The sequence below is a fragment of the Pelobates fuscus genome, chromosome 13 (genome assembly GCF_036172605.1).
Source record: "Pelobates fuscus isolate aPelFus1 chromosome 13, aPelFus1.pri, whole genome shotgun sequence".
Classification (NCBI taxonomy): Eukaryota; Metazoa; Chordata; class Amphibia; order Anura; family Pelobatidae; genus Pelobates; species Pelobates fuscus.
In genome coordinates, this window is record NC_086329.1 from 84,540,298 (window position 1) to 84,567,431 (window position 27,134).

Genomic DNA, 27,134 nt, shown 5'->3' on the forward strand with positions numbered 1-27,134 from the left:
GCCTGTAGGAGGAGGTAGTCACACACACAGCATGTAGGAGGAGGTAGTCACACACAGCCGGTAGGAGGAGGTAGTCACACACAGCCTGAAGGAGGAGGTAGTCACACAGACACACACACATACACACAGCTTGTAGGAGGAGGTACACACACACACACACACACACACACACAGCCTGTAGGAGGAGGTAGACACACACACACACACACACACAGCCTGTAGGAGGAGGTAGACACACACACAGTCTGTAGGAGGAGGTAGTCACACACACAGCCTGTAGGAGGAGGTAGTCACCACACAGCCTGTAGGAGGAGGTAGACACACACAGCATGTAGGAGGAGGTAGTCACACACACAGCCCGTAGGAGGAGGTAGTCACACACACAGTCTGTAGGAGGAGGTAGACACACACACACACACACACACACACAGCCTGTAGGAGGAGGTTTTCACACACACATAGCCTGTAGGAGGAGGTAGTCACACACACAGCCTGTAGGAGGAGGTAGTCACACACACAGCCTGTAGGAGGAGGTTGTCACACACACACAACCTGTAGGAGGAGGTTGTCACACACACACAACCTGTAGGAGGAGGTAGTCACACACACAGCCTGTAGGAGGAGGTAGACACACACACAGCCTGTAGGAGGAGGTAGACACACACACAGCCTGTAGGAGGAGGTAGACACACACACAGCCTGTAGGAGGAGGTAGTCACACACACACAGCCTGTAAGACGAGGTAGTCACACACAGCCTGTAGGAGGAGGTAGTCACACACACAGCATGTAGGAGGAGGTAGTCACACACACAGCATGTAGGAGGAGGTAGTCACACACACAGCATGTAGGAGGAGGTAGTCACACTCACAGCATGTAGGAGGAGGTAGTCACACACACAGCATGTAGGAGGAGGTAGTCACACACACAGCATGTAGGAGGAGGTAGTCACACACACAGCCTGTAGGAGGAGGTAGTCACACACACAGCCTGTAGGAGGAGGTAGTCACACACAGCCTGTAGGAGGAGGTAGTAACACACACAGCATGTAGGAGGAGGTAGTCACACACACACCCTGTAGGAGGAGGTAGTCACACACACAGTCTGTAGGAGGAGGTAGTCACACACACACAGCATGTAGGAGGAGGTAGTCACACACAGCATGTAGGAGGAGGTAGTCACACACACAGCCTGTAGGAGGAGGTAGTCACACAAACAGCCTGTAGGAGGAGGTAGTCACACACAGCCTGTAGGAGGAGGTAGTAACACACACAGCATGTAGGAGGAGGTAGTCACACACACAGCCTGTAGGAGGAGGTAGTCACACACACAGCCTGTAGGAGGAGGTAGTCACACACACAGCCTGTAGGAGGAGGTAGTCACACACACAGCCTGTAGGAGGAGGTAGTCACACACAGCCTGTAGGAGGAGGTAGTAACACACACAGCCTGTAGGAGGAGGTAGTCACACACAGCATGTAGGAGGAGGTAGTCACACACACAGTCTGTAGGAGGAGGTAGTCACACACACACACAGCATGTAGGAGGAGGTAGTCACACACACAGCATGTAGGAGGAGGTAGTCACACACACACCCTGTAGGAGGAGATAGTCACACACACAGTCTGTAGGAGGAGGTAGTCACACACACACAGCCTGTAGGAGGAGGTAGTCACACACACAGCCTGTAGGAGGAGGTAGTAACACAGCCTGTAGGAGGAGGCAGTCACACACAGTCTGTAGGAGGACGTAGTCACACACAGTCTGTAGGAGGAGGAAGTCACACACACAGCGCCTGTAGGAGGAGGTAGTCACACACACAGCATGTAGGAGGAGGTAGTCACACACAGCCGGTAGGAGGAGGTAGTCACACACACACACACACATACACACAGCTTGTAGGAGGAGGTACACACACACACACACACAGCCTGTAGGAGGAGGTAGACACACACACACACACACACACACACACACAGCCTGTAGGAGGAGGTAGACACACACACAGTCTGTAGGAGGAGGTAGTCACACACACACACAGCCTGTAGGAGGAGGTAGTCACCACACAGCCTGTAGGAGGAGGTAGACACACACAGCATGTAGGAGGAGGTAGTCACACACACAGCCCGTAGGAGGAGGTAGTCACACACACAGTCTGTAGGAGGAGGTAGACACACACACACACACACACACAGCCTGTAGGAGGAGGTTTTCACACACACACAGCCTGTAGGAGGAGGTAGTCACACACACACAGCCTGTAGGAGGAGGTTGTCACACACACACAACCTGTAGGAGGAGGTAGTCACACACACAGCCTGTAGGAGGAGGTAGTAACACACACAGCCTGTAGGAGGAGGTAGTCACACACACAGCCTGTAGGAGGAGGTAGACACACACACAGCCTGTAGGAGGAGGTAGACACACACACAGCCTGTAGGAGGAGGTAGTCACACACACACAGCCTGTAAGACGAGGTAGTCACACACAGCCTGTAGGAGGAGGTAGTCACACACACAGCATGTAGGAGGAGGTAGTCACACACACAGCATGTAGGAGGAGGTAGTCACACACACAGCATGTAGGAGGAGGTAGTCACACACACAGCATGTAGGAGGAGGTAGTCACACTCACAGCATGTAGGAGGAGGTAGTCACACACACAGCATGTAGGAGGAGGTAGTCACACACACAGCCTGTAGGAGGAGGTAGTCACACACACAGCCTGTAGGAGGAGGTAGTCACACACACAGCCTGTAGGAGGAGGTAGTCACACACAGCATGCAGGAGGAGGTAGTCACACACACACAGCATGTAGGAGGAGGTAGTCACACACAGCCTGTAGGAGGAGGTAGTCACACACACACAGCCTGTAGGAGGAGGTAGTCACACACACAGCCTGTAGGAGGAGGTAGTCACACACAGCCTGTAGGAGGAGGTAGTAACACACACAGCATGTAGGAGGAGGTAGTCACACACACACAGCATGTAGGAGGAGGTAGTCACACACACACAGCATGTAGGAGGAGGTAGTCACACACAGCCTGTAGGAGGAGGTAGTCACACACACAGCCTGTAGGAGGAGGTAGTCACACACACAGCCTGTAGGAGGAGGTAGTCACACACACAGCCTGTAGGAGCAGGTAGTCACACACAGTCTGTAGGAGGAGGTAGTAACACACACAGCCTGTAGGAGGAGGTAGTCACACACAGCATGTAGGAGGAGGTAGTCACACACACAGTCTGTAGGAGGAGGTAGTCACACACACACACAGCATGTAGGAGGAGGTAGTCACACACAGCCTGTAGGAGGAGGTAGTCACACACACACCCTGTAGGAGGAGATAGTCACACACACAGTCTGTAGGAGGAGGTAGTCACACACACACAGCCTGTAGGAGGAGGTAGTCACACACACAGTCTGTAGGAGGAGGTAGTCACACACACAGCCTGTAGGAGGAGGTAATCACACACAGCATGTAGGAGGAGGTAGTCACACACACAGCATGTAGGAGGAGGTAGTCACACACAGCATGTAGGAGGAGGTAGTCACACACACACCCTGTAGGAGGAGATAGTCACACACACAGTCTGTAGGAGGAGGTAGTCACACACACACAGTCTGTAGGAGGAGGTAGTCACACACACACAGCCTGTAGGAGGAGGTAGTCACACACACAGCCTGTAGGAGGAGGTAGTCACACACAGCATGTAGGAGGAGGTAGTCACACACACAGCATGTAGGAGGAGGTAGTCACACACACACCCTGTAGGAGGAGATAGTCACACACACAGTCTGTAGGAGGAGGTAGTCACACACACAGCCTGTAGGAGGAGGTAGTCACACACACAGCCTGTAGGAGGAGGTAGTCACACACACAGCCTGTAGGAGGAGGTAGTCACACACACAGCCTGTAGGAGGAGGTAGTCACACACACACAGCCTGTAGGAGGAGGTAGTCACACACACAGCCTGTAGGAGGAGGTAGTCACACACACAGCCTGTAGGAGGAGGTAGTCACACACAGCCTGTAGGAGGAGGTAGTCACACACACCCTCAGGGAAGGATTGCTGCTGCTCTGTTACTTGCAGAAGATGTGATTTTTTTTTCCTGTTTCTGTCTGTATTCCTGGTTTGTGTTAACATGGAGGTTCTATCAGAATGTCTGCGTTCTCTGCTGCTATGCTCTGTGATGGGTGAGTGAGTGTGCTGATCTCCTTATATACACACATTGTCAGCCATTCCATGCACACGGTATTATCTGTCAGAGGGAGAGTAACTGCAGCATGGGTGTGTATTGCCATGTAAATCCGGGAGAGCACTGACTGGAACGGCAGCCGGCTGCTTCAAATCACACTGGTCTGTGTATAGATGGCCAAGACAAAAACTGGGCAATGTGTATACAGGGTGGGCAAAGACACACACTGGGCAATGTGTATACAGGGTGGGCAAAGACAAACACTGGGCAATGTGTATACAGGGTGGGCAAAGACACACACTGGGCAATGTGTATACAGGGTGGGCAAAGACACACACTGGGCAATGTGTATACAGGATGGGCAAAGACACACACTGGGCAATGTGTATACAGGATGGGTAAAGACACACACTGGGCAATGTGTATACAGAATGGGCAAAGACACACACTGGGCAATGTGTATACAGGGTGGGCAAAGACACACACTGGGCAATGTGTATACAGGGTGGGCAAAGACACACACTGGGCAATGTGTATACAGGATGGGTAAAGACACACTGGGCAATGTGTATACAGGATGGGTAAAGACACACTGGGCAATGTGTATACAGAATGGGCAAAGACACACTGGGCAATGTGTATACAGGATGGGCAAAGACACACTGGGCAATGTGTATAGAGGATGGGCAAAGACACACACTGGACAATGTGTGTACAGGATGGGCAAAGGCACACACTGGACACTGTGTGTACAGGATGGGCAGACACACACTGGGCAATGTGTATACAGGATGGGCAAAGACTCACACTGGACAATGTGTGTACAGGATGGGCAGACACACACTGGGCAATGTGTATACAGGATGGGCAAAGACACACACTGGACAATGTGTGTACAGGATGGGCAAAGACACTGGGCTGGGTATACTGGATGGGCAAAGACACACTGGGCATTGTGAATACAGGATGGGCAGACACGTACACTGGGCATACAGGATGGGCAGACACACACTGGGCAATGTGTATACAGGATTGGCAAAGACACACAACGAGCTGGGTATACAGGATAGGCAGAAACACTGGGCTGTGTATACAGGATGGGCAGACACACTGGACTGGGTATACAGAATGGGCAGACACACACTGGACTGGGTATACAGGATGGGCAGACACACATGGGGCAATGTGTATACAGGATTGGCAAAGACACAATGAGCTGGGTATACAGGATAGGCAGAAACACTGGGCTGGGTATACAGGATGGGTAGACACACTGGACTGGGTATACAGAATGGGCAGACACACTGGGCTGGGTATACAGGATGGGCAAACACACACTGGGCTGGGTATACAGGATGGGCAGACACACTGGGCTGGGTATAAAGGATGGGCAGACACACACTGGGCTGGGTATACAGGATGGGCAGACACACACTGGGCTGGGTATAAAGGATGGGCAGACACACACTGGGCTGGGTATACAAGATGGACAGAGGCACACTGGGCTGGGTACACAGGATGGGCAGACACACACAGGGCTGGGTATACAGGATGGGCTAAGACACATTGGGCTGGGTATACAGGTTGGGCCAAGGTAGCCCCATTGGCCCTGGGCTATATGTATATGGTGGTCAAAGGAAAGCACTGAATTATACTGGATGTACAAAGTAAAGACGCAACTGTACTATAGATGTAGGTTGGGCAAGCTATATTATTAGTATATGAGCAATGCATGCAAGGTAGATGCAATACTAATGTCAAGATTATGTAACTGAATGTACATGGCAATATACATATATGTCCTTACAATGTTTTTTTCCTTAATTGATTTAAAAAATTATTTTTCAAGATAAAAATATATTGTTACATATAACCAAGATGATTCATTTGCTGGTAACAATCAGAGAAATTGACAATTAATTTTTTTATGCGGAAGATGTGTTAGAATGGAGATATAGTTTTAAAAGGTTTTCCTGTCACTTATTCTGGAAAGATTTGAGCTTCATAGTAATCTTGAGATTCCTTCATTATTTTCCCTTTCATGTGCAGTAAAGGGACACTATCGGCACAAAAACAACTTTCACTTAATGAAGCAGTTTTGGTGCATAGATCATGCTCCTGCAGTCTCACAGCTCATTTTTCTGCCATTTAGTAGTTAAATCACTTGTTTCATGAAGACCTAGCCATACCTCCTTGCACGTGTCTTGCCCAGCCTTCCTAAACACTTCCTGTAGAAGTGAGATCTAATGTTTAAATTTCCTTTTTTGCAAATTGTTTAATTTAGAATTATCTTATCTTATCCTGCTTTGCTAATAGCCATCTAGACCCTACAGGATCCTCCTGTGTATGATTAAAGTTCAATTTACAGAGCAGGAGATAAAAGCTTCTAAAGCAAGTTAATATCTGATTGAAAATTAAACATTTTTTTTCATGCAGGCTGGTGAATCACATCCAGGGGAGGTGTGGCTTTCCTGCATAAACAGAAACATGTTACTTAACTCCTAAATGGCAGATAGTTGAGCAGCGAGCCTGCAGGGGCACGATCTATACACCAAAACTGTTTCATTAAGCTAAAGTTGTTTTAGTGGCTACAGCGTCCCTTTAACCCCTTAAGGACACATGACATGTGTGACATGTCATGATTCCCTTTTATTCCAGAAGTTTGGTCCTTAAGGGGTTAAGTGAATTTGTCAAAAAAAAACATGTGAGTGTTTCAAAAAGGTAAAATTTTTATGGAATACTCATATTGATAGCATGGGATTTCATTGATATAACAAGGCAGTCAAAAGATATCATAAGACAAAGACTGACATCTTCCATGTCTTCGTGCCCAGGTAATTGCTTCTAATAATACAGATAAGTGGTCCCCCTTTAGGATTAATGATTATCCTAGCTCACATGGTTACTCCAGCTCTCACTGAACCCACCTTAAAATCTACATAAGAAATAGGATAATAACATAATGCCGTAGAATTTAAAACAGGCCGATTGAACGTCTCCATGAAACTCTTTAAAACACTATGGGAAACCATAGATGGCATGCTGAGCAGTAACAGGGTCCATAAAGTGATGAGACCAAACCCTCCCCTTGAGTTATCCCTCAAGGTATAATCAGATACCTTAGTGACGCCACCCTTGAAGTCTTTATAAGCTGGTTTATCTACCTCCTGGGGAATCAACCATAAGCTGCAATGGCCGTTTCACTCACAAGACTCCGATGGACAGAATCTGTCTTTCATTTTTGATCAGCCACTTAAAGGAGAATAGAATCTAGAAATCACTTTACTAAATAAAATGTCACATGTAACTTGTGACTATAGTTACCAGAACAATAGCAGCTTATTTTTTTATTTTTTCTGGTAAGTATAATCATTACCTGCAGGCATTTCCATGCAAACAACTGCCTTTTTGGAGAAAATGCAGTTTTTATATTACAGCCTAGTGATAACTCTACTGGCCACTCCTCAGATGGCTACTAGAGGTGCTTCCTGGGTCAGTGCTGTACAGTGTGCAGCACTGACGGTCAGTGTCTCCACCCTCTGCATGGAAATGCTGAACTTTCCTCATAGAGATGCATTGATTCAATGCATATCTACGAGGAGGTGCCGATTGGCCAAACCAGTGTTTGGCTCTGCCCTGTCCCGCCTACTTGCAGATTTCAGCCAATCCAATGCTTTCCCTATAAGAAAGCATTGGATTGGCTGAAATCGTAAATTCTGATGATGTCAGAAAGGAGGCAGATCGGGCGCAGAGACAGCGCCAGCAGATCCACGCGGCGCTGGAACTAGGGCAAGTTTTCTTACCCTTTAAGGGAGTTAAGGGGGGCAAGCCACCTAAATGGTGATTTTAACACTAGAGGGCCAGGAATACAAGTTTGTGTTCCTGACCCTATAGTGTTCCTTTAATGCAATATTTTGTTTTATTTTAAATGTTTAGTAAATATATAATAAATGGCACAGTCTTGGTATATATTGCGTTGCATTGTATTGTAGCTCTCTAACTAATAGGTGCAATGGACATATGTTATAACAGTGACTGACTGGAAGCCAAGATGGAGGCCCCTAATTCCACCATAGATCTGTATGGTTTTCTATGTTTAGTTTAATTTTATGCAAACACACATTTGTTATATAGGGTATAATAAACATAATATTATAAATCTTGGAAAGTGATGCCCCCCTCCCTTTAAGAAGCCACTCGTTTATATTCTCAAAGGTTGAGAATTTTATCAAAGTTGGGGAAGACTTTGGTCTTGTCTAGGAAAAGCCTACAAATGCATCCATTACTCCAATGCATCAATTGCCTTCAACATATCCTTAAAGGTTTATATTATTATTATTATTATTATTTAGTACTAACTTATTCTGCAGCGCTTTACAATATTATAAAAGGGGGAAATTAACAAAAAATGACAGGAACAATAGGTTGATGAGGGCCCTGCTCAAACGCGCTTACAGTTTACAGTCTAAAATAATAATTACTGAGCACATATTGTACTCAACATGCCATTATATCCATTCGGTTCACATCCCATGAGCTTGTCCACAAGTAATGATTTTCTAGTTCACAAGCCTTTAAATTCTACTCTCCTCCCTTATTCACTACATTACGTGGTTCAATTATGCCATTGGGAACTATGCCAAATACAGATTAAAGAACAGTGCACACATAAAATTACAGTTCTAAATTTTCCAAGTTTATATTATATACTTAAAATCACCTATCTCAGCTTAGAAATATGGAGATTCGGTTCCATCGTATGGCCATATTGTGTTAAGCCCTCCATTACTTCACAGTACCCCAATATCGGTGGGTCCTACACTAATTCCAACGTGGAGACAAATTAAAGAAATACTATAGTGTCAGGAAAACAAACTTGTTTTTCTGACACTATATCATCCTTGGGTGACCCTCACCCTCAGGGTCCCCTTCCCGCTGGGCTGAAGGCGCTTCAGCCACTTATCTTTATCCAGCGCCGAGCTCCCTCGGCACTGGTGACCTCTCCTCCTCCGCCGACGTCAGCTCCCGATTGGAGTGGAATGCGCATGCATGGCACGAGCTGCGTGCATTCAAACAGTTCATAGGAAAGCATTTCCCAATGCTTTCCTATGGACGTTCTGCACGTTAGATGTGAATTTCGCATCCAACGTCACAGAAGCTCCTCTAGCAGCTGTCAGGAAGACAGCCACTAGAGGTTGGATTAACCCTGCTATGTAAACATAGCAGTTTCTCTGAAACTGTTATGTTTACATGTGAAGGGTTCAAACCTGAGGGACCTGGCACCCAGACCACTTCATTGAGCTGAAGTGGTCTGGGTGACTGTAGTGTCCCTTTAAATAGTGCTAAGTGAACTAAAGTGTATTTTAATAATCTGTTAAAAAGAATATTGTGAATATATACCATGCTAAATTAATGTGATAAAAAGAAAATACAGTGTCATAACTAAATAAAAACATCGCTATACAAAACCTCAAATTTATACTTTCTTGTGGTCTCCACATCAGGAGTGTCTGAAGCAGACGGGCAGGGTGGGGTGTTCAACCCAAAAGGAACTGGTCTGAACTGAGCATACATTTGAGGAGGTTTTGTATAGCAATGCCACTTTGAAGGACCACTCTAGTGCCAGGAAAACATACTCGTTTTCCTGGCACTAGAGTGCCCTGAGGGTGCCAATACCCTCAGGGTCCCCCTCCCGCCCGGCTCTGGAAAGGGGAAAAGGGGTAAAACTTACCTTTTTCCAGCGCTGGGCGGGGAGCTCTCTGCCTCCGATCCGCCTCCTCTCCACCCCGTCGGCTGAATGCGCACGCACGGCAAGAGCTGCGCTCACATTCAGCCGGTCGCATAGGAAAGCATTTACAATGCTTTCCTATGGACGCTTGCGTGCTCTCACTTTGATTTTCACAGTGAGAATCACGCAAGCGCCTCTAGCAGCTGTCAATGAGACAGCCACTAGAGGATTAGGGGGAAGGCTTAACCAATTTATAAACATAGCAGTTTCTCTGAAACTGCTATGTTTATAAAAAAAATGGGTTAACCCTAGCTGGATCTGGCACCCAGACCACTTCATTAAGCTGAAGTGGTCTGGGTGCCTAGAGTGGTCCTTTAATAATATTTTTTATTTCACATAGAGCAGATATGATATGCATTGTGAGTATGCATATAAAAGCACTATCACTTTGATTATTTAGTTCGGTAATTGTATTGTTTTTTTTTTTTCATCACATTAACTTTTCAGGATAAATATTCATAATGCTCTTACAATTCATTTCTGTGTGCGCGCTGTTCCTTAATCTGTATTGTGATCTTTTGACCAACATCCCAAGCATTTGGGAAATAGTGATCACTATATGGTTATCTTTGAAATAAACTCAAAAAAGCAAAAGCAAGTGGGGTATACTAAAATGTATAATTTTTAAAAAGCCAATTTAAAATAACATTAGGGCAGCTCTACAACATATCGACTGGCATAAATTCCTTTGTGGGAAAAAACACTGAGGATAACTGGAAACTATTCAAACAAATATTATAAAGGCACATTTCTCAGTATGTACCATTGGGTAATAAATATAAAAGAAACAAATTGAAACCAATGTGGCTTAGTAGAGAAGTAAAACAAGAGATTCAAAATAATAAAAGGGCATTTAAAGCATTTAAATTGGACAACTCAGGGGCATCCTATATAAAAGATATAAGGAAGCCAATAATGCTTGCAAAAAAGCAATTAAAGTGGCTAAACTAGAAAATGAGAAGTTGATAGCCAAGGAATGCAAAACCAACCCCAACAATATTTTCAAGTACATAAATTCTAAAAAAACAAAAAAATGAAAGTGTAGGTACACTGGAAACAGATATGGGTCTGTTAGTTAATGAAGACCAGGAAAAGGCAGAAATTTTAAATAACTATTTTTCTTCAGTATATATTAATGAGGTTCCTATGGTAAGAGATATGCAAATGATTGCTGTAAAAAAATTTCAGATAACTTGTGTTTGGATGACTCGAGACAAGGTGCTACAGCAGTTAAAGGACCACTATAGTGCCAGGAAATTTTTTTGTTTTTTTCCGCCGGGCTGAAGGGGGAGGAAGGGTTTAAATTCTTACCTTTTTCCAGTGCCGGGCTCCCTCAGTGCTGGGGACTCTCCTCCCTCTTCTGACGTCATCCGCTGAATGCACATGCATGGCAAGAGTCGCAGGCGCATTCAGTCAGTCCATAGGAACGCATTTCTCAATGTTTTCCTATGGACGCTGGTGATTTTCACAGTGAGAAACGCCTCTAGCGGCTGTCAATGAGTGTCAGGGTACCTGAAGTCTCTACCTCGGAGGAGGTTAGACTTCCCGACGGCCGTTCTCTCAGCGGGGCTGATTCATCCAATCCTCACAGCTCTCATAGTCATTCCCACGCCGGCCGCGAGAGTCCCGCTTCCTTTTATGACACGACGCTCAGGAGTCGACGTCATGACGGCAATCACATCCCGACCTGTCAATCTAGTTCGGAACAACCAATCAGGGCTCGGCAAGGGCGGAGTCATCAATTAAAGAACCGGGGTATAAAAGAGGGATGTGTGTAATGGTTCATTGCCCTGTCGTGGTTCTAGCTTGTCTGGTTCCTCAGTGCTCTTATGTTTATTGTTCTATTTGGTTTTGACTCGGCTTGTACTATCGTTCCTGTTTACCTCTCGTGTCCTTTGACCTCGGCTTGTCTCTCGCTTACCTGTTCTCTCGTTCCCTCGACCTCGGCTTGTCTCTGACTATTCTCTGCTCTCTCCTTACGTTAGTCCGGCCATTCTAAGGTCCGGTATACGTACATCTCTCCTGTTCGTACTCTGCGTGTTGGATCCCTGTCCCGATCCTGACATTACGACAGGGCCATGGATCCTGCAGGTACAAACGCTCAGCTTGGTTCGCCTGACTCGAGGTTTGAAGCCATGGACCATAGAATGGACCAAATGGCTCTAGCACTGCAAGCATTACTATCCCATCCTAGTAATCAAGCAGAGGAGATGCGTACTCCATCTATCTCTCTTGCTAACACAGGCCTAGAGGTAGCCACAGGGGGAACTTATTCCCGTGTTACTTCCCCTTTACGGTATGGCGGTGCTCCGGATACTTGTCGTGGTTTCCTAAACCAGATAGGAATTCATTTTGAATTACAACCCCGCGCCTACCCTACAGACAGGGCGAAGGTTGGATTCATAATATCGCTACTCATTGACAAAGCTCTTAGATGGGCTAACCCTCTGTGGGAGAATGATAATCCAGTAGTCTATAACTATAATGCTTTCATTACTACTTTTAGGAGGACTTTTTATCCCCCAGGGAGAAAGGCCAGTGCTGCTAGATTACTATTACGTCTTAGACAGCATAGTCTAACCCTTGTGGATTATGCGCTAGAGTTCAGATCCTTGGCGGCAGAGGTCAAGTGGAATGAACAAGCCTATATGGACGTATTTCTGAACGGATTGTCAGATGCGATCTTAGACGAGGTTGCCACAAGGGATCTTCCTGAAAATTTAGAGGAATTAATTTCATTTATTTCTCGTATAGATGAACGCATGAGACAGAGGCAGAACACTTGTGATAATGGTTATACATCTTCCTTAAGACTAACTCCCGCATTTCAGAATTCTGAATCTACTATTCTAGCTCTCCCAGAACCTATGCAGATTGGTAACACTCACCTTTCAGAGAATGACAATATAGGAAAAGGGAGGGTCGGTGTATGTATTGTGGAGTAGGAGGCCACCTACGCCTTAATTGCCCTAACCGTCCGGGAAACGCTCGCACCTAAGTTTCTCCAGAGGACAGGCCTTGGGTGTTTCTATTTTGTCCTCTACTTATGATTACAGGGATCATAGGCTACTATTACAGGTTTCTTTAACTTGGGAAAAGGGAGTACTTAAAGCTATGGCATTAATAGATTCCGGAGCAGCTGAAAGCTTTATTGATCAAACCTTTGTCAAGAAACATTCTATCCCATCTCAGTTAAAGGAGACTCCCTTGGCCGTTGAGGCCATAGATGGTAGACCGTTATTAGATCCAGTTATTTCTCGTGAAACTTTACCAGTTAAACTAACCATTGGTATTTTACACGAGGAGGAGATTTCTCTCATGCTTATCTCATCCCCTTCAGTTCCTATAGTTTTGGGGTATCCCTGGCTTAAAAAGCATAACCCTACTATTGATTGGGAACAAGGTGAAATAGTCTCTTGGGGTCAAGGTTGCCAGAAAGGTTGTGTACGGAAAGTCTCACCGTTGTGCCTAGTGGACACACCTAGTAACTCTAACAAACCCACAGATTTACAGATACCTTCCCAATACCAGGATTTAAAGGCAGTCTTTGATAAGAGGAAGGCTGATACTTTACCCCCACACAGGCCCTTTGATTGTAAGATTAATCTCCTACCTGGTACTATGCCCCCGAGGGGCAATGTATATCCTCTATCCACTAAGGAGAACTTAGTCTTAGAGGAGTACATTTAGGAGAATCTAGACAAAGGCTTTATTAGGAGATCCTCTTCTCCAGCCGGAGCCGGTTTCTTTTTTGTAGATAAAAAAGACGGCACACTACGGCCTTGCATTGATTATCGGGGCTTGAACAAAATAACAATCAGAAATGCTTATCTGATCCCCCTAATTACTGAGCTATTTGATCGCCTGAAAGGTTCTAAGATTTTTACCAAGTTAGATCTGAGGGGAGCTTATAACTTGGTGAGAATTCAGCAGGGTGATGAATGGAAAACGGCTTTCAATACCCGGTATGGCCACTATGAGTACACGGTAATGCCCTTCGGGCTTTGCAATGCCCCTGCTGTATTCCAGGACTTGATTAATGAGGTTCTTAGGGAATTTCAACATGAATGTGTTATAGTTTATTTGGATGATATACTAATACATTCTAAAGAGTCTGAGATTCATCACAAACAAGTCAGAAGGGTATTGCATAAACTTCTACAGCATGGGTTGTACTGCAAATTGGAGAAGTGTAGCTTTGACCAATCTCAGGTAAATTTTCTTGGTTACGTTATTTCTGGAGAGGGGTTTAAGATGGACCCTGTTAAACTCCAATCTATCTTGGATTGGCCATTGCCCAAGGGACTCAAGGCCATTCAGAGGTTTATCGGTTTCTCAAATTACTATAGGCGCTTCATTAAGGGGTACTCGTCTATTATCGCTCCTATTACCAACATGACTAAACAGGGTGCTGATACTAAGACATGGTCTCCAGAAGCGCTTGTTGCTTTCAGTACTCTCAAAAGTAACAGATCAAAGAACACGGTGTAGTTAATATCAAAAAATAAATAAAATGGGCAGCAACATACATATACAAGCGACTAAATTTGAGTGTAAGCTCACGATATAGAATGCATGTGCGCTCCTAAATAAACTGTAAAGATAACCAAAATTTATACAAATATAAATGTATTTATTATTAAATGATAAATAAAAAGATAGCTAGATAGATCTATAATTGATAAGATTAATATAATATATGATGTATGATATAATATAGCTATCTAGATATATAAAAAACACACAATGATATAAAAATGAAACAAAATATAAATGAGAAAACTCAATAAAAGTACCTTACCTCGGTGGGGGCCCCCACGAGGTATAAACCAGAGGAATACTCGGGAGCAGGACGAAGTCCGACGTGTGAGGTGTGTAGTGCTGGACCGCGGTCGGTATCTTCTAAAAAGACCGCGGTGAGTAGAGAAGGCACTCCAACAGGGAACACGTTGCACCACGGTCGGTGCCTTCAAAAAAGACCGCGGTGTACGAAGACCGGCCGGCAGCAGAACACGCCTCAAGTAGATACTCACGGGGATTCCTGCACCCGACCTCTTCCTGAAACAGCTGATCAGGGTGTCGAGCTAACAGCTGTGGCTTATCGACGCGTTTCGTCCCGCCCACGGGACTTTCTCAAGATGCAGAAACAGCCACAGTTCGAACTTTAGTACTTTATCTGGTGCTGCTCTGCACAGACTTGCTCTCAGCAGATCAGATTGTATCTCCCAGCACTACACACCTCACACGTCGGACTTCGTCCTGCTCCCGAGTATTCCTCTGGTTTATACCTCGGTGGGGGCCCCCACCGAGGTAAGGTACTTTTATTGAGTTTTCTCATTTATATTTTGTTTCATTTTTATATCATTGTGTGTTTTTTATATATCTAGATAGCTATATTATATCATACATTCAGTACTCTCAAGGAACAGTTTGCCTCAGCACCGATATTAGTTCATTCAGACACTTCCTTGCCTTTCTTACTCGAGGTAGACGCCTCAGAGACAGGTGTAGGCGCTATTCTGTCCCAAAGGTTAAGTTTGAATAAACCACTGCCTCCATGTGGTTTTTTTTCCAGGAAATTGTCTGGGCCTGAGAGCAGGTATGATATTAGTGACAGGGAACTGTTAGCGGTAATTTTGGCTTTGAAGGAGTGGAGACATTTGTTGGAAGGGACTTTACACCCGGTTACTATTTTGACGGATCACAAGAATTTGTCATATATAGGGGAAGCCAAGCGATTATCTGCCAGGCAGGCTCGTTGGTCTTTGTTCCTTACTCATTTCAACTATGTTCTCACTTATAGACCTGGTTCTAAGAATTCTAAGGCCGATGCATTGTCCCGCCAACACGAACCTTCTACTATGCCTGATATGGTTTTTTCTTCTATAGTTCCCAAGCGTAATATTGTTGCCAGCACTAGCATTAAGATTCACTCTCCGTTGCTGGATGAGATCAAGAAGTTACAACATCTGGCACCCGGACCTATTCCGGGGGACCGTTACTTAGTTTCTCCTAAACTCCAACTGGAACTTATGCAGTGTTTTCATAACAGTAAATTTGCCGGACATCCTGGCATACGCAAGTCATGTTCTTTGATTTCTAAAGATTTCTGGTGGCCTTCATTACGTAAGGATCTTAAGGAATTCGTCGGGGCATGTGATGTCTGTATGAGGACTAAACAACCTCATACGCTTCCATGTGGGCTTTTGCACCCCCTAGAAATTCCTGTGAAACCATGGTCTTGTCTGGCTATGGACTTCATAGTTGATTTACCGGTTTCTAAAAAACATACGGTTATCCTCACAGTAATTGACAGGTTTACCAAAATGGCTCATTTTGTACCTCTGCTCAAATTGCCCTCTTCTCCCGAACTGGCTGAAATTTTCGCGAGGGAGATTTTTCGTTTACATGGGATTCCTTCTGAAATCGTTTCTGATAGAGGTTCCCAATTTCGGTTTTGGAGATCCTTCTGTTCCCAGCTTGGTATCAAATTAAATTTTTCCTCTGCCTATCATCCCCAGTCCAATGGGGCTGCCGAACGCACCAACCAAAAGGTTGAACAGTTCTTGCGCTGTTTTGTTTCTGAACACCAGGACGATTGGGTCGGTCTGATTCCTTGGGCGGAGTTTGCGCACAACAACAGTGTTTGCGATTCTACTCGTTCTAGCCCCTTTTTCATGAATTATGGCTTTCATCCTTCCGTTCTTCCGTCGGCCTCCCCCTCCCAGGGGATACCGTCGGTTGATATTCATGTTGCCAATCTGAGGAAGTTGTGGGATCAGACTCGACAAATCCTTATTCATAATTCCATGGTGTCCAAACGACACGCTGACAAACGCAGAAGGGTGGCTCCTGTATTCTCTCCGGGTGATAGGGTATGGTTGAGTACCAGAAACATCCGCTTGAAAGTTCCTTCCATGAAATTTGCTCCTCGTTACATAGGCCCTTACAGGGTTCTGTCTCGGATAAATCCTGTTGCATATCGTCTGGCTCTTCCGCCTGCTTTACGCATCCCGAACTCCTTTCATGTTTCTTTATTGAAGCCTTTGGTATGTAACAGGTTTTCCTCCACTGTGCCTTCCCCTCGTTCTGTCCAGGTTGAGGGTCAGGAGGAGTATGAGATCAATTCCATCCTCGATTCTCGGATTTCTCGGGCGAAGGTGCACTATCTTGTTGACTGGAAAGGATATGGTCCTGAGGAGAGGTCTTGGGTGGTCCAGGAGGATGTGCATGCTCCTCGCCTTCTCAGGGCTTTTCATGCTCGCTTTCCGTCTCGCCCCGGTTCCTTCCGCCCGGTGGGCGTTTCTGAGGGGGGGGGGTACTGTCAGGGTACCTGAAGTCTCTACCTCGGAGGAGGTTAGACTTCCCGACGGCCGTTCTCTCAGCGGGGCTGATTCATCCAATCCTCACAGCTCTCATAGTCATTCCCACGCCGGCCGCGAGAGTCCCGCTTCCTTTTATGACACGACGCTCAGGAGTCGACGTCATGACGGCAATCACATCCCGACCTGTCAATCTAGTTCGGAACAACCAATCAGGGCTCGGCAAGGGCGGAGTCATCAATTAAAGAACCGGGGTATAAAAGAGGGATGTGTGTAATGGTTCATTGCCCTGTCGTGGTTCTAGCTTGTCTGGTTCCTCAGTGCTCTTATGTTTATTGTTCTATTTGGTTTTGACTCGGCTTGTACTATCGTTCCTGTTTACCTCTCGTGTCCTTTGACCTCGGCTTGTCTCTCGCTTACCTGTTCTCTCGTTCCCTCGACCTCGGCTTGTCTCTGACTATTCTCTGCTCTCTCCTTACGTTAGTCCGGCCATTCTAAGGTCCGGTATACGTACATCTCTCCTGTTCGTACTCTGCGTGTTGGATCCCTGTCCCGATCCTGACAATGAGACAGCCACTAGAGGCTGGATTAACCTTAGTGTAAACATAGCAGTTTCTGTGAAACTGCTATGTTTACAGCAGGCAGGGTTAACCCTAGATGGACCCGGCACCCAGACCACTTCATTAAGCTGAAGTGGTCTGGGTGCCTATAGTGGTCCTTTAAAGAAAATGAATGTAAATAAAGCTCCGGGTCCTGACAGTATTCACCCACAAGTACTTAAGGAGCTAAGTGGGGAAATAAGTGAACCTCTGTGTTCAATCTTTCAAGATTATTTTGTTTCAGGTATTGTTCTCGAGGATTGGAGGAAGGCAGATGTTATTTCTATATTAAAAAAAAAAAAAAAGAGTTCAAAATCCTTGCCTAGAAATTATAAAACCTGTGAGCTTAACTTCTGTGACTGGGAAAATATTTGAAGGGCTATTAAGGGATAATATTCAGGAATTCATTGGGAAGAACTTTGTTATTAGCAATAATCAGCATTGTTTTATGAAACATATGTCATGTCAAACTAACCTAATTGCATTCCACAAAGAAGTAAGTAGAAGTATAGATCAGGGTGTTGCAGTGGATGTGATCTACTTGGATTTTGCCAAGGCATTTGATACGGTTCCTCACAATAGGTTAGTCTTCAAACTAAAAGAAATTGGTCTAGATGAATATTCTTGTTCTTGGTTAGAACATTGGGTTACGGATAGTACAATAGAATAGAATAGTACAACGAGTTGCCATTAATGATTAATTTTTCAGGCTGGACAAAAGTGGTAAGTGGTGTCCCTCAGGATTCTGTTTTAGGACCGCTTATATTTAACATATTTATAAATGATCTTGCAATAGGCATTGAAAGCCGTGTTTCAGTGTTTGCAGATGACACAAATCTTTGGAAAGTAATACAATGTGAGCAGGATATTGCTTTGCTGTAGAGGGATTTGGATAGATTGGGGGATTGGGCACTAAAATGGCAGATTAACTTTAACGTAGAGAAATGCAAAGTTATGCACTTCGAGGTCAAGAATGCACAAGCAACTTACACCCTAAATGGTAGTGAATTAGGGATAGTCACACACAAGAAGGATTTGGGAATTATTATAGACAACAAATTAGGTAGCAATATGCAATGGCAATCTGCAGTTGCTAAAGCCAGTTAGGTTTTGTCATGTATAAATATGGGCAGAATTTCTCGGGATGAAAATATAATTTTGCCTCTTTATAAATCGCTGGTAAGACCACACCTTGAATATGCTGTGCAATTTTGGGCACCTGTTCTAAAGATGGATATCATGGCACTAGAAAAAGTGCAGAGACGAGCTACAAAATTGATAAAAGGAATGGAGCCTTTTAGTTACGAAGAAAGGTTAAAACACTTAAATCTCTTTATTTTGGAAAGACGGCGTCTCAGAGGGGATATGATAACATTATACAAATATATTCAGGGCCAGTACAAACCATTATCTGGAAATCTATTCATTAACAGGGCTATACATAGGACACAAGGTCACGCATTTAGGCTAAATGAAAGGAGATTTCATCTAAGGCAAAGAAAAGTTTTTTTTACAGTAAGAGTGATAAGGATAGGGAATTCTCTGCCTGAAGAGGTGGTTTTGTCAGAGTCCATACAGATGTTTAAACTGAAATTGGATAAATACTTGCAAAAACATAACATACAGGGATATCATTTCTAATTAGTGTGGCAATAGCTGCTTGATCCAAGGAGACATCTGACTGCTATTTTGGGGTCAAGAAGGAATTTTTTTTCTAGTTTGAGGAAGGCTGAACTTAAAGGGACACTATAGTCACCTGAACAACTTTAGCTTAATGAAGCAGTTTTGGTGTATAGAACATCCCCCTGCAGCCTCGCTGCTCAATCCTCTGCCATTTAGGAGTTAAATCCCTTTGTTTATGAACCCTAGTCACACCTCCCTGCATGTGACTTGCACAGCCTTCCATAAACACTTCCTGTAAAGAGAGCCCTATTTAGGCTTTCTTTATTGCAAGTTCTGTTTAATTAAGATTTTCTTATCCCCTGCTATGTTAATAGCTTGCTAGACCCTGCAAGATCCTCCTGTATGTGATTTAAAGTTCAATTTAGAGATTGAGATACAATTATTTAAGGTAAATTACATCTGTTTGAAAGTGAAACCAGTTTTTTTTTCCCATGCAGGCTCTGTCAATCATAGCCAGGGGAGGTGTGGCTAGGGCTGCATAAACAGAAACAAAGTGATTTAACCCCTTCAGGACCGGCCTGTTTTTGCGATGTTTGTACGTTAAGGACCAGAGCAGTTTTAACACTTTTGTGGTGTTTGTGTTTAGCTGTAAGTTTCCGCTCTCTCATTTACGGTTCCCATACAAGTTATATATTGTTTTTTTCACGACAAGAAGGGCTTTCTTTACATACCAGTATTTATATTATGTCATATATTGTATTTAAAAATAATAATAAAATATGGTGAAAAAAACAAAACAAAACATGTTTTTGGACTTTTACTTGAAAAATCTTTTACTTATCTACAAAAGCTAATGAAAAAAACTGCTAAATAGATTCAAAATTTTGTCCCGAGTTTAAAAACACCCAGTGTTTACATGCTTTATTGCTTTTTTTTGCAAGTTATAGGCCTATAAATACAAGTAGGAAATTGCTGTTTCAATATATATATATTTTAAATGTATCAATAGTGACATTGTTACACCGTTATCTGTCATAAATCCCCGAAACACACCTAACATGTACATATTTTTTAAAGTAGACAACCCAGGGTATTTAAAATGGGGTATGTCCAGTCTTTTTTAGTAGCCACCTAGTCACAAACACTGGCCAAAGTTAGCATTTATATTTGTTTGTGTGTTAAAAATGCAAAAAATGCTAACTTTGGCCGGTGTTTGTGACTAAGTGGCTACTAAAAAAGGCTGAACATACCCCATTTGCAATACCTTGGGTTGTCTTCTTTTGCAAATGGTATGCCATCATGGGGCTAATTCTCATTCCTTGGCTACCATACGCTCTCAAAGGCAACCTAACCAATCTGACAAATTTCAATAAAAAAAAAAAAAGTAAAATCAAGCCTTATATTTGACCCTGTAACTTTCACAAACACTATAAAACCTCTACATGTGGGGTACTGTTATACTCAGGAGACTTCGCTGAACACAAATATTAGTGTATCAGAACAGTAAAATATATCACAGCAATAATATCCTCAGTGAAAGAGCTGTTTGTGTGTGAAAAATGCAAAAAACTTCACTTTCACTGACAATATCATCGCTGTGATATGTTTTACTGTTTTGAAACACTAATATTTGTGTTCAGCGAAGTCTCCCGAGTAAAACAGTACCCCCATGTACAGGATTTAGGGTGTCATAGAAAGTTACAGGGTTAAGCACAGTGCTAGCAAATTAAATTATCTGGACTTTTGGCCTGGGTTGGCAGGCAGGTCCCTCAAATTGCAATCATTAAAATTACTTAATTAGGTAAAAATATTACATAAATATGCACGTAGAATTTTAATATATATACATATTTATATATTTGACGTCTACGTGTATATTTATGAAATTATTAATGTAATTTTGTATGTGGACATATGTATATTTCGTATTATTTTTATTTATTTATACATAGATATATATATCATTACATTCTAAGTGTATTTTGATATAAATATATATATATCAATATCAAAATACTGTTAGAATAAAATTGAATATATATATATAATTTTTTTTTAATTATTAAAAATTATTTTTATTTTTTGTTATTTATTTTTATTAACATATTATTTGTATTTTATAATAATATATATATATACCATATATATATAGTTATTATATATATTGTATATATTCGTGTGTAATTTAAATATAAGTGTATTTTTATATTAATATACGTATATATAAATATAAAAATACACTTAGTGTGACATTATATATATTATATATATACATATATTATATATAGGTATATATAGATATAATACATGTATATATATCATATATATATACACATATTATTATTATTTTTTTCACTGATTTCTTTTTTTTTACACTTTATTTTATGATTTTTTACTTGCAGGGAGACTGCCTGTCAGCACAGACAGTCCCCCTGCAGGCAGATACAAAGACCCCTATTGCGGTCATGTGATCGAGTGATCACATGGCCGTGGGGTCCTGATCTGCCGAGGGGGGACTGCCCGGGCAGACAGGCAGTCCCCCTGGACCGGGAGGAGAGCTGATCGCCGCCGTGGGACCGACGGCGATCAGGTAAGTTGCCCAAAACCGTTATGACGGTTCAGGACCGTCAGCGGTCCAAACGCACGTTTTGCCGCTGACGGTCCTGAACCGTCAGCGGTCCTTAAGGGGTTAATTCCTAAATGACAGTGAATTGAGCAGTGAAATTGCAGGGGAATGATCTATACACTAAAACTGCTTTATTTAGCTAAAGTAATTTAGGTGACTAATGGACGCAAGTCTCTTTTCAGCTATGTAACTATGTATGTGTATGAATTTTGGTATTTACGGCGGCAGCACCACTTCAGAAAAATGCATGTTCTGGGGTTTACCCCAATCCCCTCTTTTTTTTTTTTTTTTTTTTTTATAATTCTCTATTTTGTTAACATAGTTACATAGCTGAAAAGAGACGTGCGTCCATCAAGTTCAGTCTTCCTCACATCTGGTTTTGCTGTTGATCCAAAATAAGGCAAAACACCCAGTTTGAAGCACTTCCAATTTTGCAACAAACTAGGAAAAAAATCCTTCTTGACCCCAAAATATCAATCAGATGTCTCCTTGGATCATGGTTGTGCCACAACAGCACTAACAAGATGCAACCATAAATATAGAAAAACGCATATCAGGCAGAGCAGTAAATGTTGCAGCATGTGACATTGTAAAAGTCTAGCACATTTTTATTTTTTATGAAATAAGCAATAAACAATCATGACTATACTCATACGTGAAGGCTGGGCTGAACATTGGACATGAAGTATAACAGACAAAATTAGGCATAATATCAAAAGTTTAGTTGGCTTCATGTTGCTAAAATTGCCTATATGGGAACCACTGAAACTGTAAAGCCCGCTGCATGAAACAAGGTAACAAAGTAGGGTAAAAGGAAAAGAGTAACAGCGGAAATAATAAAAAAAAAAACGTGTTGCCTAGGTAGTTTTGTGAAAGTCATACGATGACTGTTAGCAGAGGCATGTAAATCTAATGTCATTGTCTCGGAACATTGTTCAACCTCTCCCCACGGGTGGCAGGGTTGGTACACAGCAGGGCATAAGCATGAGGGATGCGCCGCTTCACCAGATCTGGAACCCCCTCCAGCCCCGAGCTCGTAGGAGAGCTGGCATCTGGAGTACACAGACTTGGAGACACTTTGGTGCTAAGTCTTTCCCCCTTCTGGGGTAGCCGGTAGAACCAGGTGGTATCTTCTGCTGTCTGTGGGTGGTCTTTGACTGGTGTGAGTGATGGGATGAGGCAATGCCCCGTGGTGCTCTCAGCCAAAGTAGGTGAATAGTAGGTGAGTGTGATGCTTGTGGGTTTGAGTGTCTAAGAGGGAGTCCCCGCTTCCCCAGCAAAACGGAGATCCGCTTTTCCATCCTTGGTTTGGGTAGCGGTGCTCGTGTACGTTCCTGTAGTCGCTGCCAGAATAACTGGAAAATCTCATCCAGGCGTTGCAAGGTGCACTCAAGTCGGCTGCCAAGATGGGCCGAGAACCTGAGAGGTGGGCTGAGACACAGTCGCCATCTTGTTAATCATAGGAGACAGAGTGCTGTTATCAGGGTTCAAAGCTGAACATTGGGCAGGTGTAGCAAAACCTGCTTGTGTTTCAGTGGGGACCGGGATAACCCCCACCGGTCCAAGTCCATGCTGTGGGTATAAGAGAGAGAAGATCGACTGGCTTTCCCCTGCTCTTTGTTTTCCTATGGACGTTCTGCATGCTGAATGCGAGTTTCGCATCCAGCGTCGCAGAAGCGCCTCTAGCGGCTGTCGAGAAGACAGCCACTAGAGGGTTGGATTAACCTTGCTCTGAAACTGTTATGTTTACATTTGAAGGGTTAAAACCTGAGGGACCTGGCGCCCAGACGACTTCATTGAGCTTAAGTGGTCTGGGTGACTATAGTGTCCCTTTAAGGCTATATAAGTAAATTTTAGCACGTGTACTGTGCCCTTATGTGGTTTCCATTTAATGGTTTTCCGATAGTGCACATTTCTTCTAGTATACATTGGCTTTTCTGATCTCAGCTTATTTACAGACTTTTCTTTATTCTGATGTCCCTGACCTTTGTCTTGTCTTAACGTATATGTTACATTCTGTCTTGCTGACCGTGGCTTGTCTTGTACTTCTCTATTTTGCGTTAAGTCTGGCCACTCTAAGACCCAATAATACTCATTGTTCTCTTTCAACTTTTATATTGTTAACTTGGGTTCTTCATGTTGGGTCATATTTCATCCTGACACTCTTTCACCGGTAGTGTTACACAATATTCCACAACATATAATTTCCTTCTGATTGAAAGTCAGTATAGTGTGGTCGGTGGGGCACTATGGATTATGCATATACGCATATATTACATCTCTACTGACACATCTGTTAAATGTCTACTGGTAGGGAAAGGGATTTAGGGCCTATCCTCAATACAGACAGAGTACCAAATCCCAGTCTCAGATCTTCTGATTTCTCCACATCAAACATTATGTTCAAACACATGTGAGGCTACACTGAGTTCCCATATTCATGGTCTTTGAGCAGCTCTTTACTGCATCTCACAAAGCTTTTAAAACCATCATTATTGCTCCTTCTGGGATTCTTTGTGGTCATTACTCCACAATTACTGTATATAAAAAAAAAAAAGAAGATGATTTTGGGGCTTCCATCCCCTGAGAATTGCGTTCCAAGATTTACGCCAGTATGCATAAAATTAGAGGCCAATCATAGATTTAAAAATGCCTTGCAAGACCTTTGGTGGTGGTATTTCAGTCTTCTCCATTTACAATAAATATCCACTCCCTCTACGAGGTGGGTTTTTGCGACAAGTGTTCTACTTCCACTTGTGGTGGAGTCCCCTCTTCTAATATCGCTCTGACAAGAAGTATCCAGGGTCCTCCATGTTCCACTAGCAATCAAACATTTAGCAAACCCTCTATGATTCCACCACAATAATCTAATGGGACAACATGTCCCCTGATGCTTTGCCAGCATTATGGATGCAAGAGAATCATGGGAGATGTAATCCACAACATCTGCAGTGCCAAAGGTTAACACTATATTGTTAGGAATAGAGTTTTGTATACCTAATGCTATAGTGTTCCTTGAAGTGCTTGAGAGGTTCTGGAGTTTCCCGTTAAAGGACCACTATAGTGCCAGGAAAACAAACTCGTTTTCCTGGCACTATGGTGCCCTAAGGGTGCCCCCACCCTCATGGTCCCCCTCCCGCCGTGCTGATGTTGGAGGAAGGGGTTAAATCACTTACCTTTCTCCAGCGCCGGGCTCCCTCGGCGCTGAGGACTCTCCTCCTCCTTTGGACGTCATCGGCTGAATGCACATGCGCTTCAAGAGCCGCGCGCGCATTCAGTCCGTCCATAGGAAAGCATTCTCTATGCTTTCCTATGGACGCTGGCATCTTCTCACTGTGAAAATCAATGAGACAGCCACTAGAGGCTGGATTAACCCATATGTAAACATGTTTACAGCAGGCAGGGTTAACCTTACGTACATCTCTCCTGTTCGTACTCTGCGTGTTGGATCCCTGTCCCGATCCTGACAATGAGACAGCCACTAGAGGCTGGATTAACCTTAGTGTAAACATAGCAGTTTCTGTGAAACTGCTATGTTTACAGCAGGCAGGGTTAACCCTAGATGGACCCGGCACCCAGACCACTTAATTGAGCTGAAGTGGTCTGGGTGCCTATAGTGGTCTTTTAAACCAAGCATCCATTCTTTCTCCATTTATTCCGCTTTGTCCACTTTAAATATAAATCCTTTCTTTTTTCTCCAATTAAAAAACGTTTTACTTTATATATAAAATCTTATCATTTTTTACTAATTGCTCAACAAATAAAGCTATTTAAAAAAAAAAACCAGTGTTTTAAAAACGGAACACTTTTTTGTATTGTTGTTCGACTCAGAATATAATTGAGGTGGCAATGGGAGGGTTTCATGGTGCATATCAAAATATTTCTATGCAAAATTTGCCCCCTTTCTGCAGACTATAATGTAAATGTTGTTTCCGTGGCTTACACTCCCAGAAAAAAAGTGAACTTTAGCCTTTTTACTAGACCTTGATAATACATCACATTATTTATTGCTTGGTAACAGTATCTATGTAAAGATAGGTAAATAGTAGGAGAGGAGATGCTTTGGTTGCAATAGATTTAACACAGACGTCATAGTCCCAAGGCGTAATGCATGTATTACGAGTCATATAGGTACAGTGTGAAGTATATGCTCTAGTGACTCTACAGATGGCAATTATAAAGCATATAAACATATACATGCTTAGTGGATTTGTGATTTATATACGAGATATTGTAAAGACACAGATCATAACAGTCTATGAACTGTGCAGATACTGGGTGGAATGCATATCACAGGTACTGCATGTACAAAGAACAGACCTCCGACTCCTCCCCAGCTTATTACCTCTGTTGGTACAAGGGTTGTGGAGAGGAGTCTGGATTTACCTCAAGTCCCTGGTGGCTAGTGGTGGGGAAGCAAGGGAGATGAGCACTGACTCGCACAGACTCCTTCCGGCTTCCTCATCCATAGGAACAGGCAGTGTGTGTGTTGGCGTATCACTTTGCATGTCTGTATGTGGACGTGTGGCACCTGGTGTAATTAAGCAGATGGCTGTCTGAATAAAAAAAAAATGGAACCCAGTTGCCCTTTGCTAAAATTTGACCCTGCTAAATACAATTTGTGCTGAACATAAACTATACCTATATAGTCATGTAATATAATGTATTTGACATTCACTACCAAGGCACAGAGTATAATGTACATAGTAGGGACTCTAGGCACAGACTGAAATATAGTTGATAGAGAATATTTATCAGCTTGTTCTGAAAAGTTTCTCCGTTAATATCCCTCCTTTTCCGGCAGGACACATTCAATGATTATAGCACATCCAAGCAATGATTATAGCTCACCCAAACATCAGCCTAGACTTGCTGAATGGTGAAAACAAAAGACACTTTATTTGGTTAAAATGTGAATTTTTATCCGCAGACACCCGGCAGGGGGTCGTTAACTGAATCAATAGAGATCCCACCCAGCTGAC

At 43.4% G+C, this 27,134-nt stretch overlaps 1 protein-coding gene across 2 annotated transcripts in view; it reads left to right on the forward strand.

The window, feature by feature from the left end:
• Nucleotides 1-3,930: 3,930 nt before the first annotated feature.
• IGSF8 (immunoglobulin superfamily member 8) overlaps nt 3,931-27,134 on the forward strand; it is a 32,275-nt gene continuing 9,071 nt past the window's right edge. The window contains exons 1-2 of one of the 2 annotated variants that reach the window (XM_063439427.1): nt 3,931-3,952; nt 4,038-4,192. In XM_063439427.1, coding sequence (XP_063295497.1) covers nt 4,141-4,192 — 52 coding nt within the window. In that variant the 5' untranslated portion in view covers nt 3,931-3,952; nt 4,038-4,140. Of the gene's footprint in view, nt 3,953-4,019; nt 4,193-27,134 lie in introns of those variants that run through there. The other variant, XM_063439426.1, reaches the window with a different exon arrangement.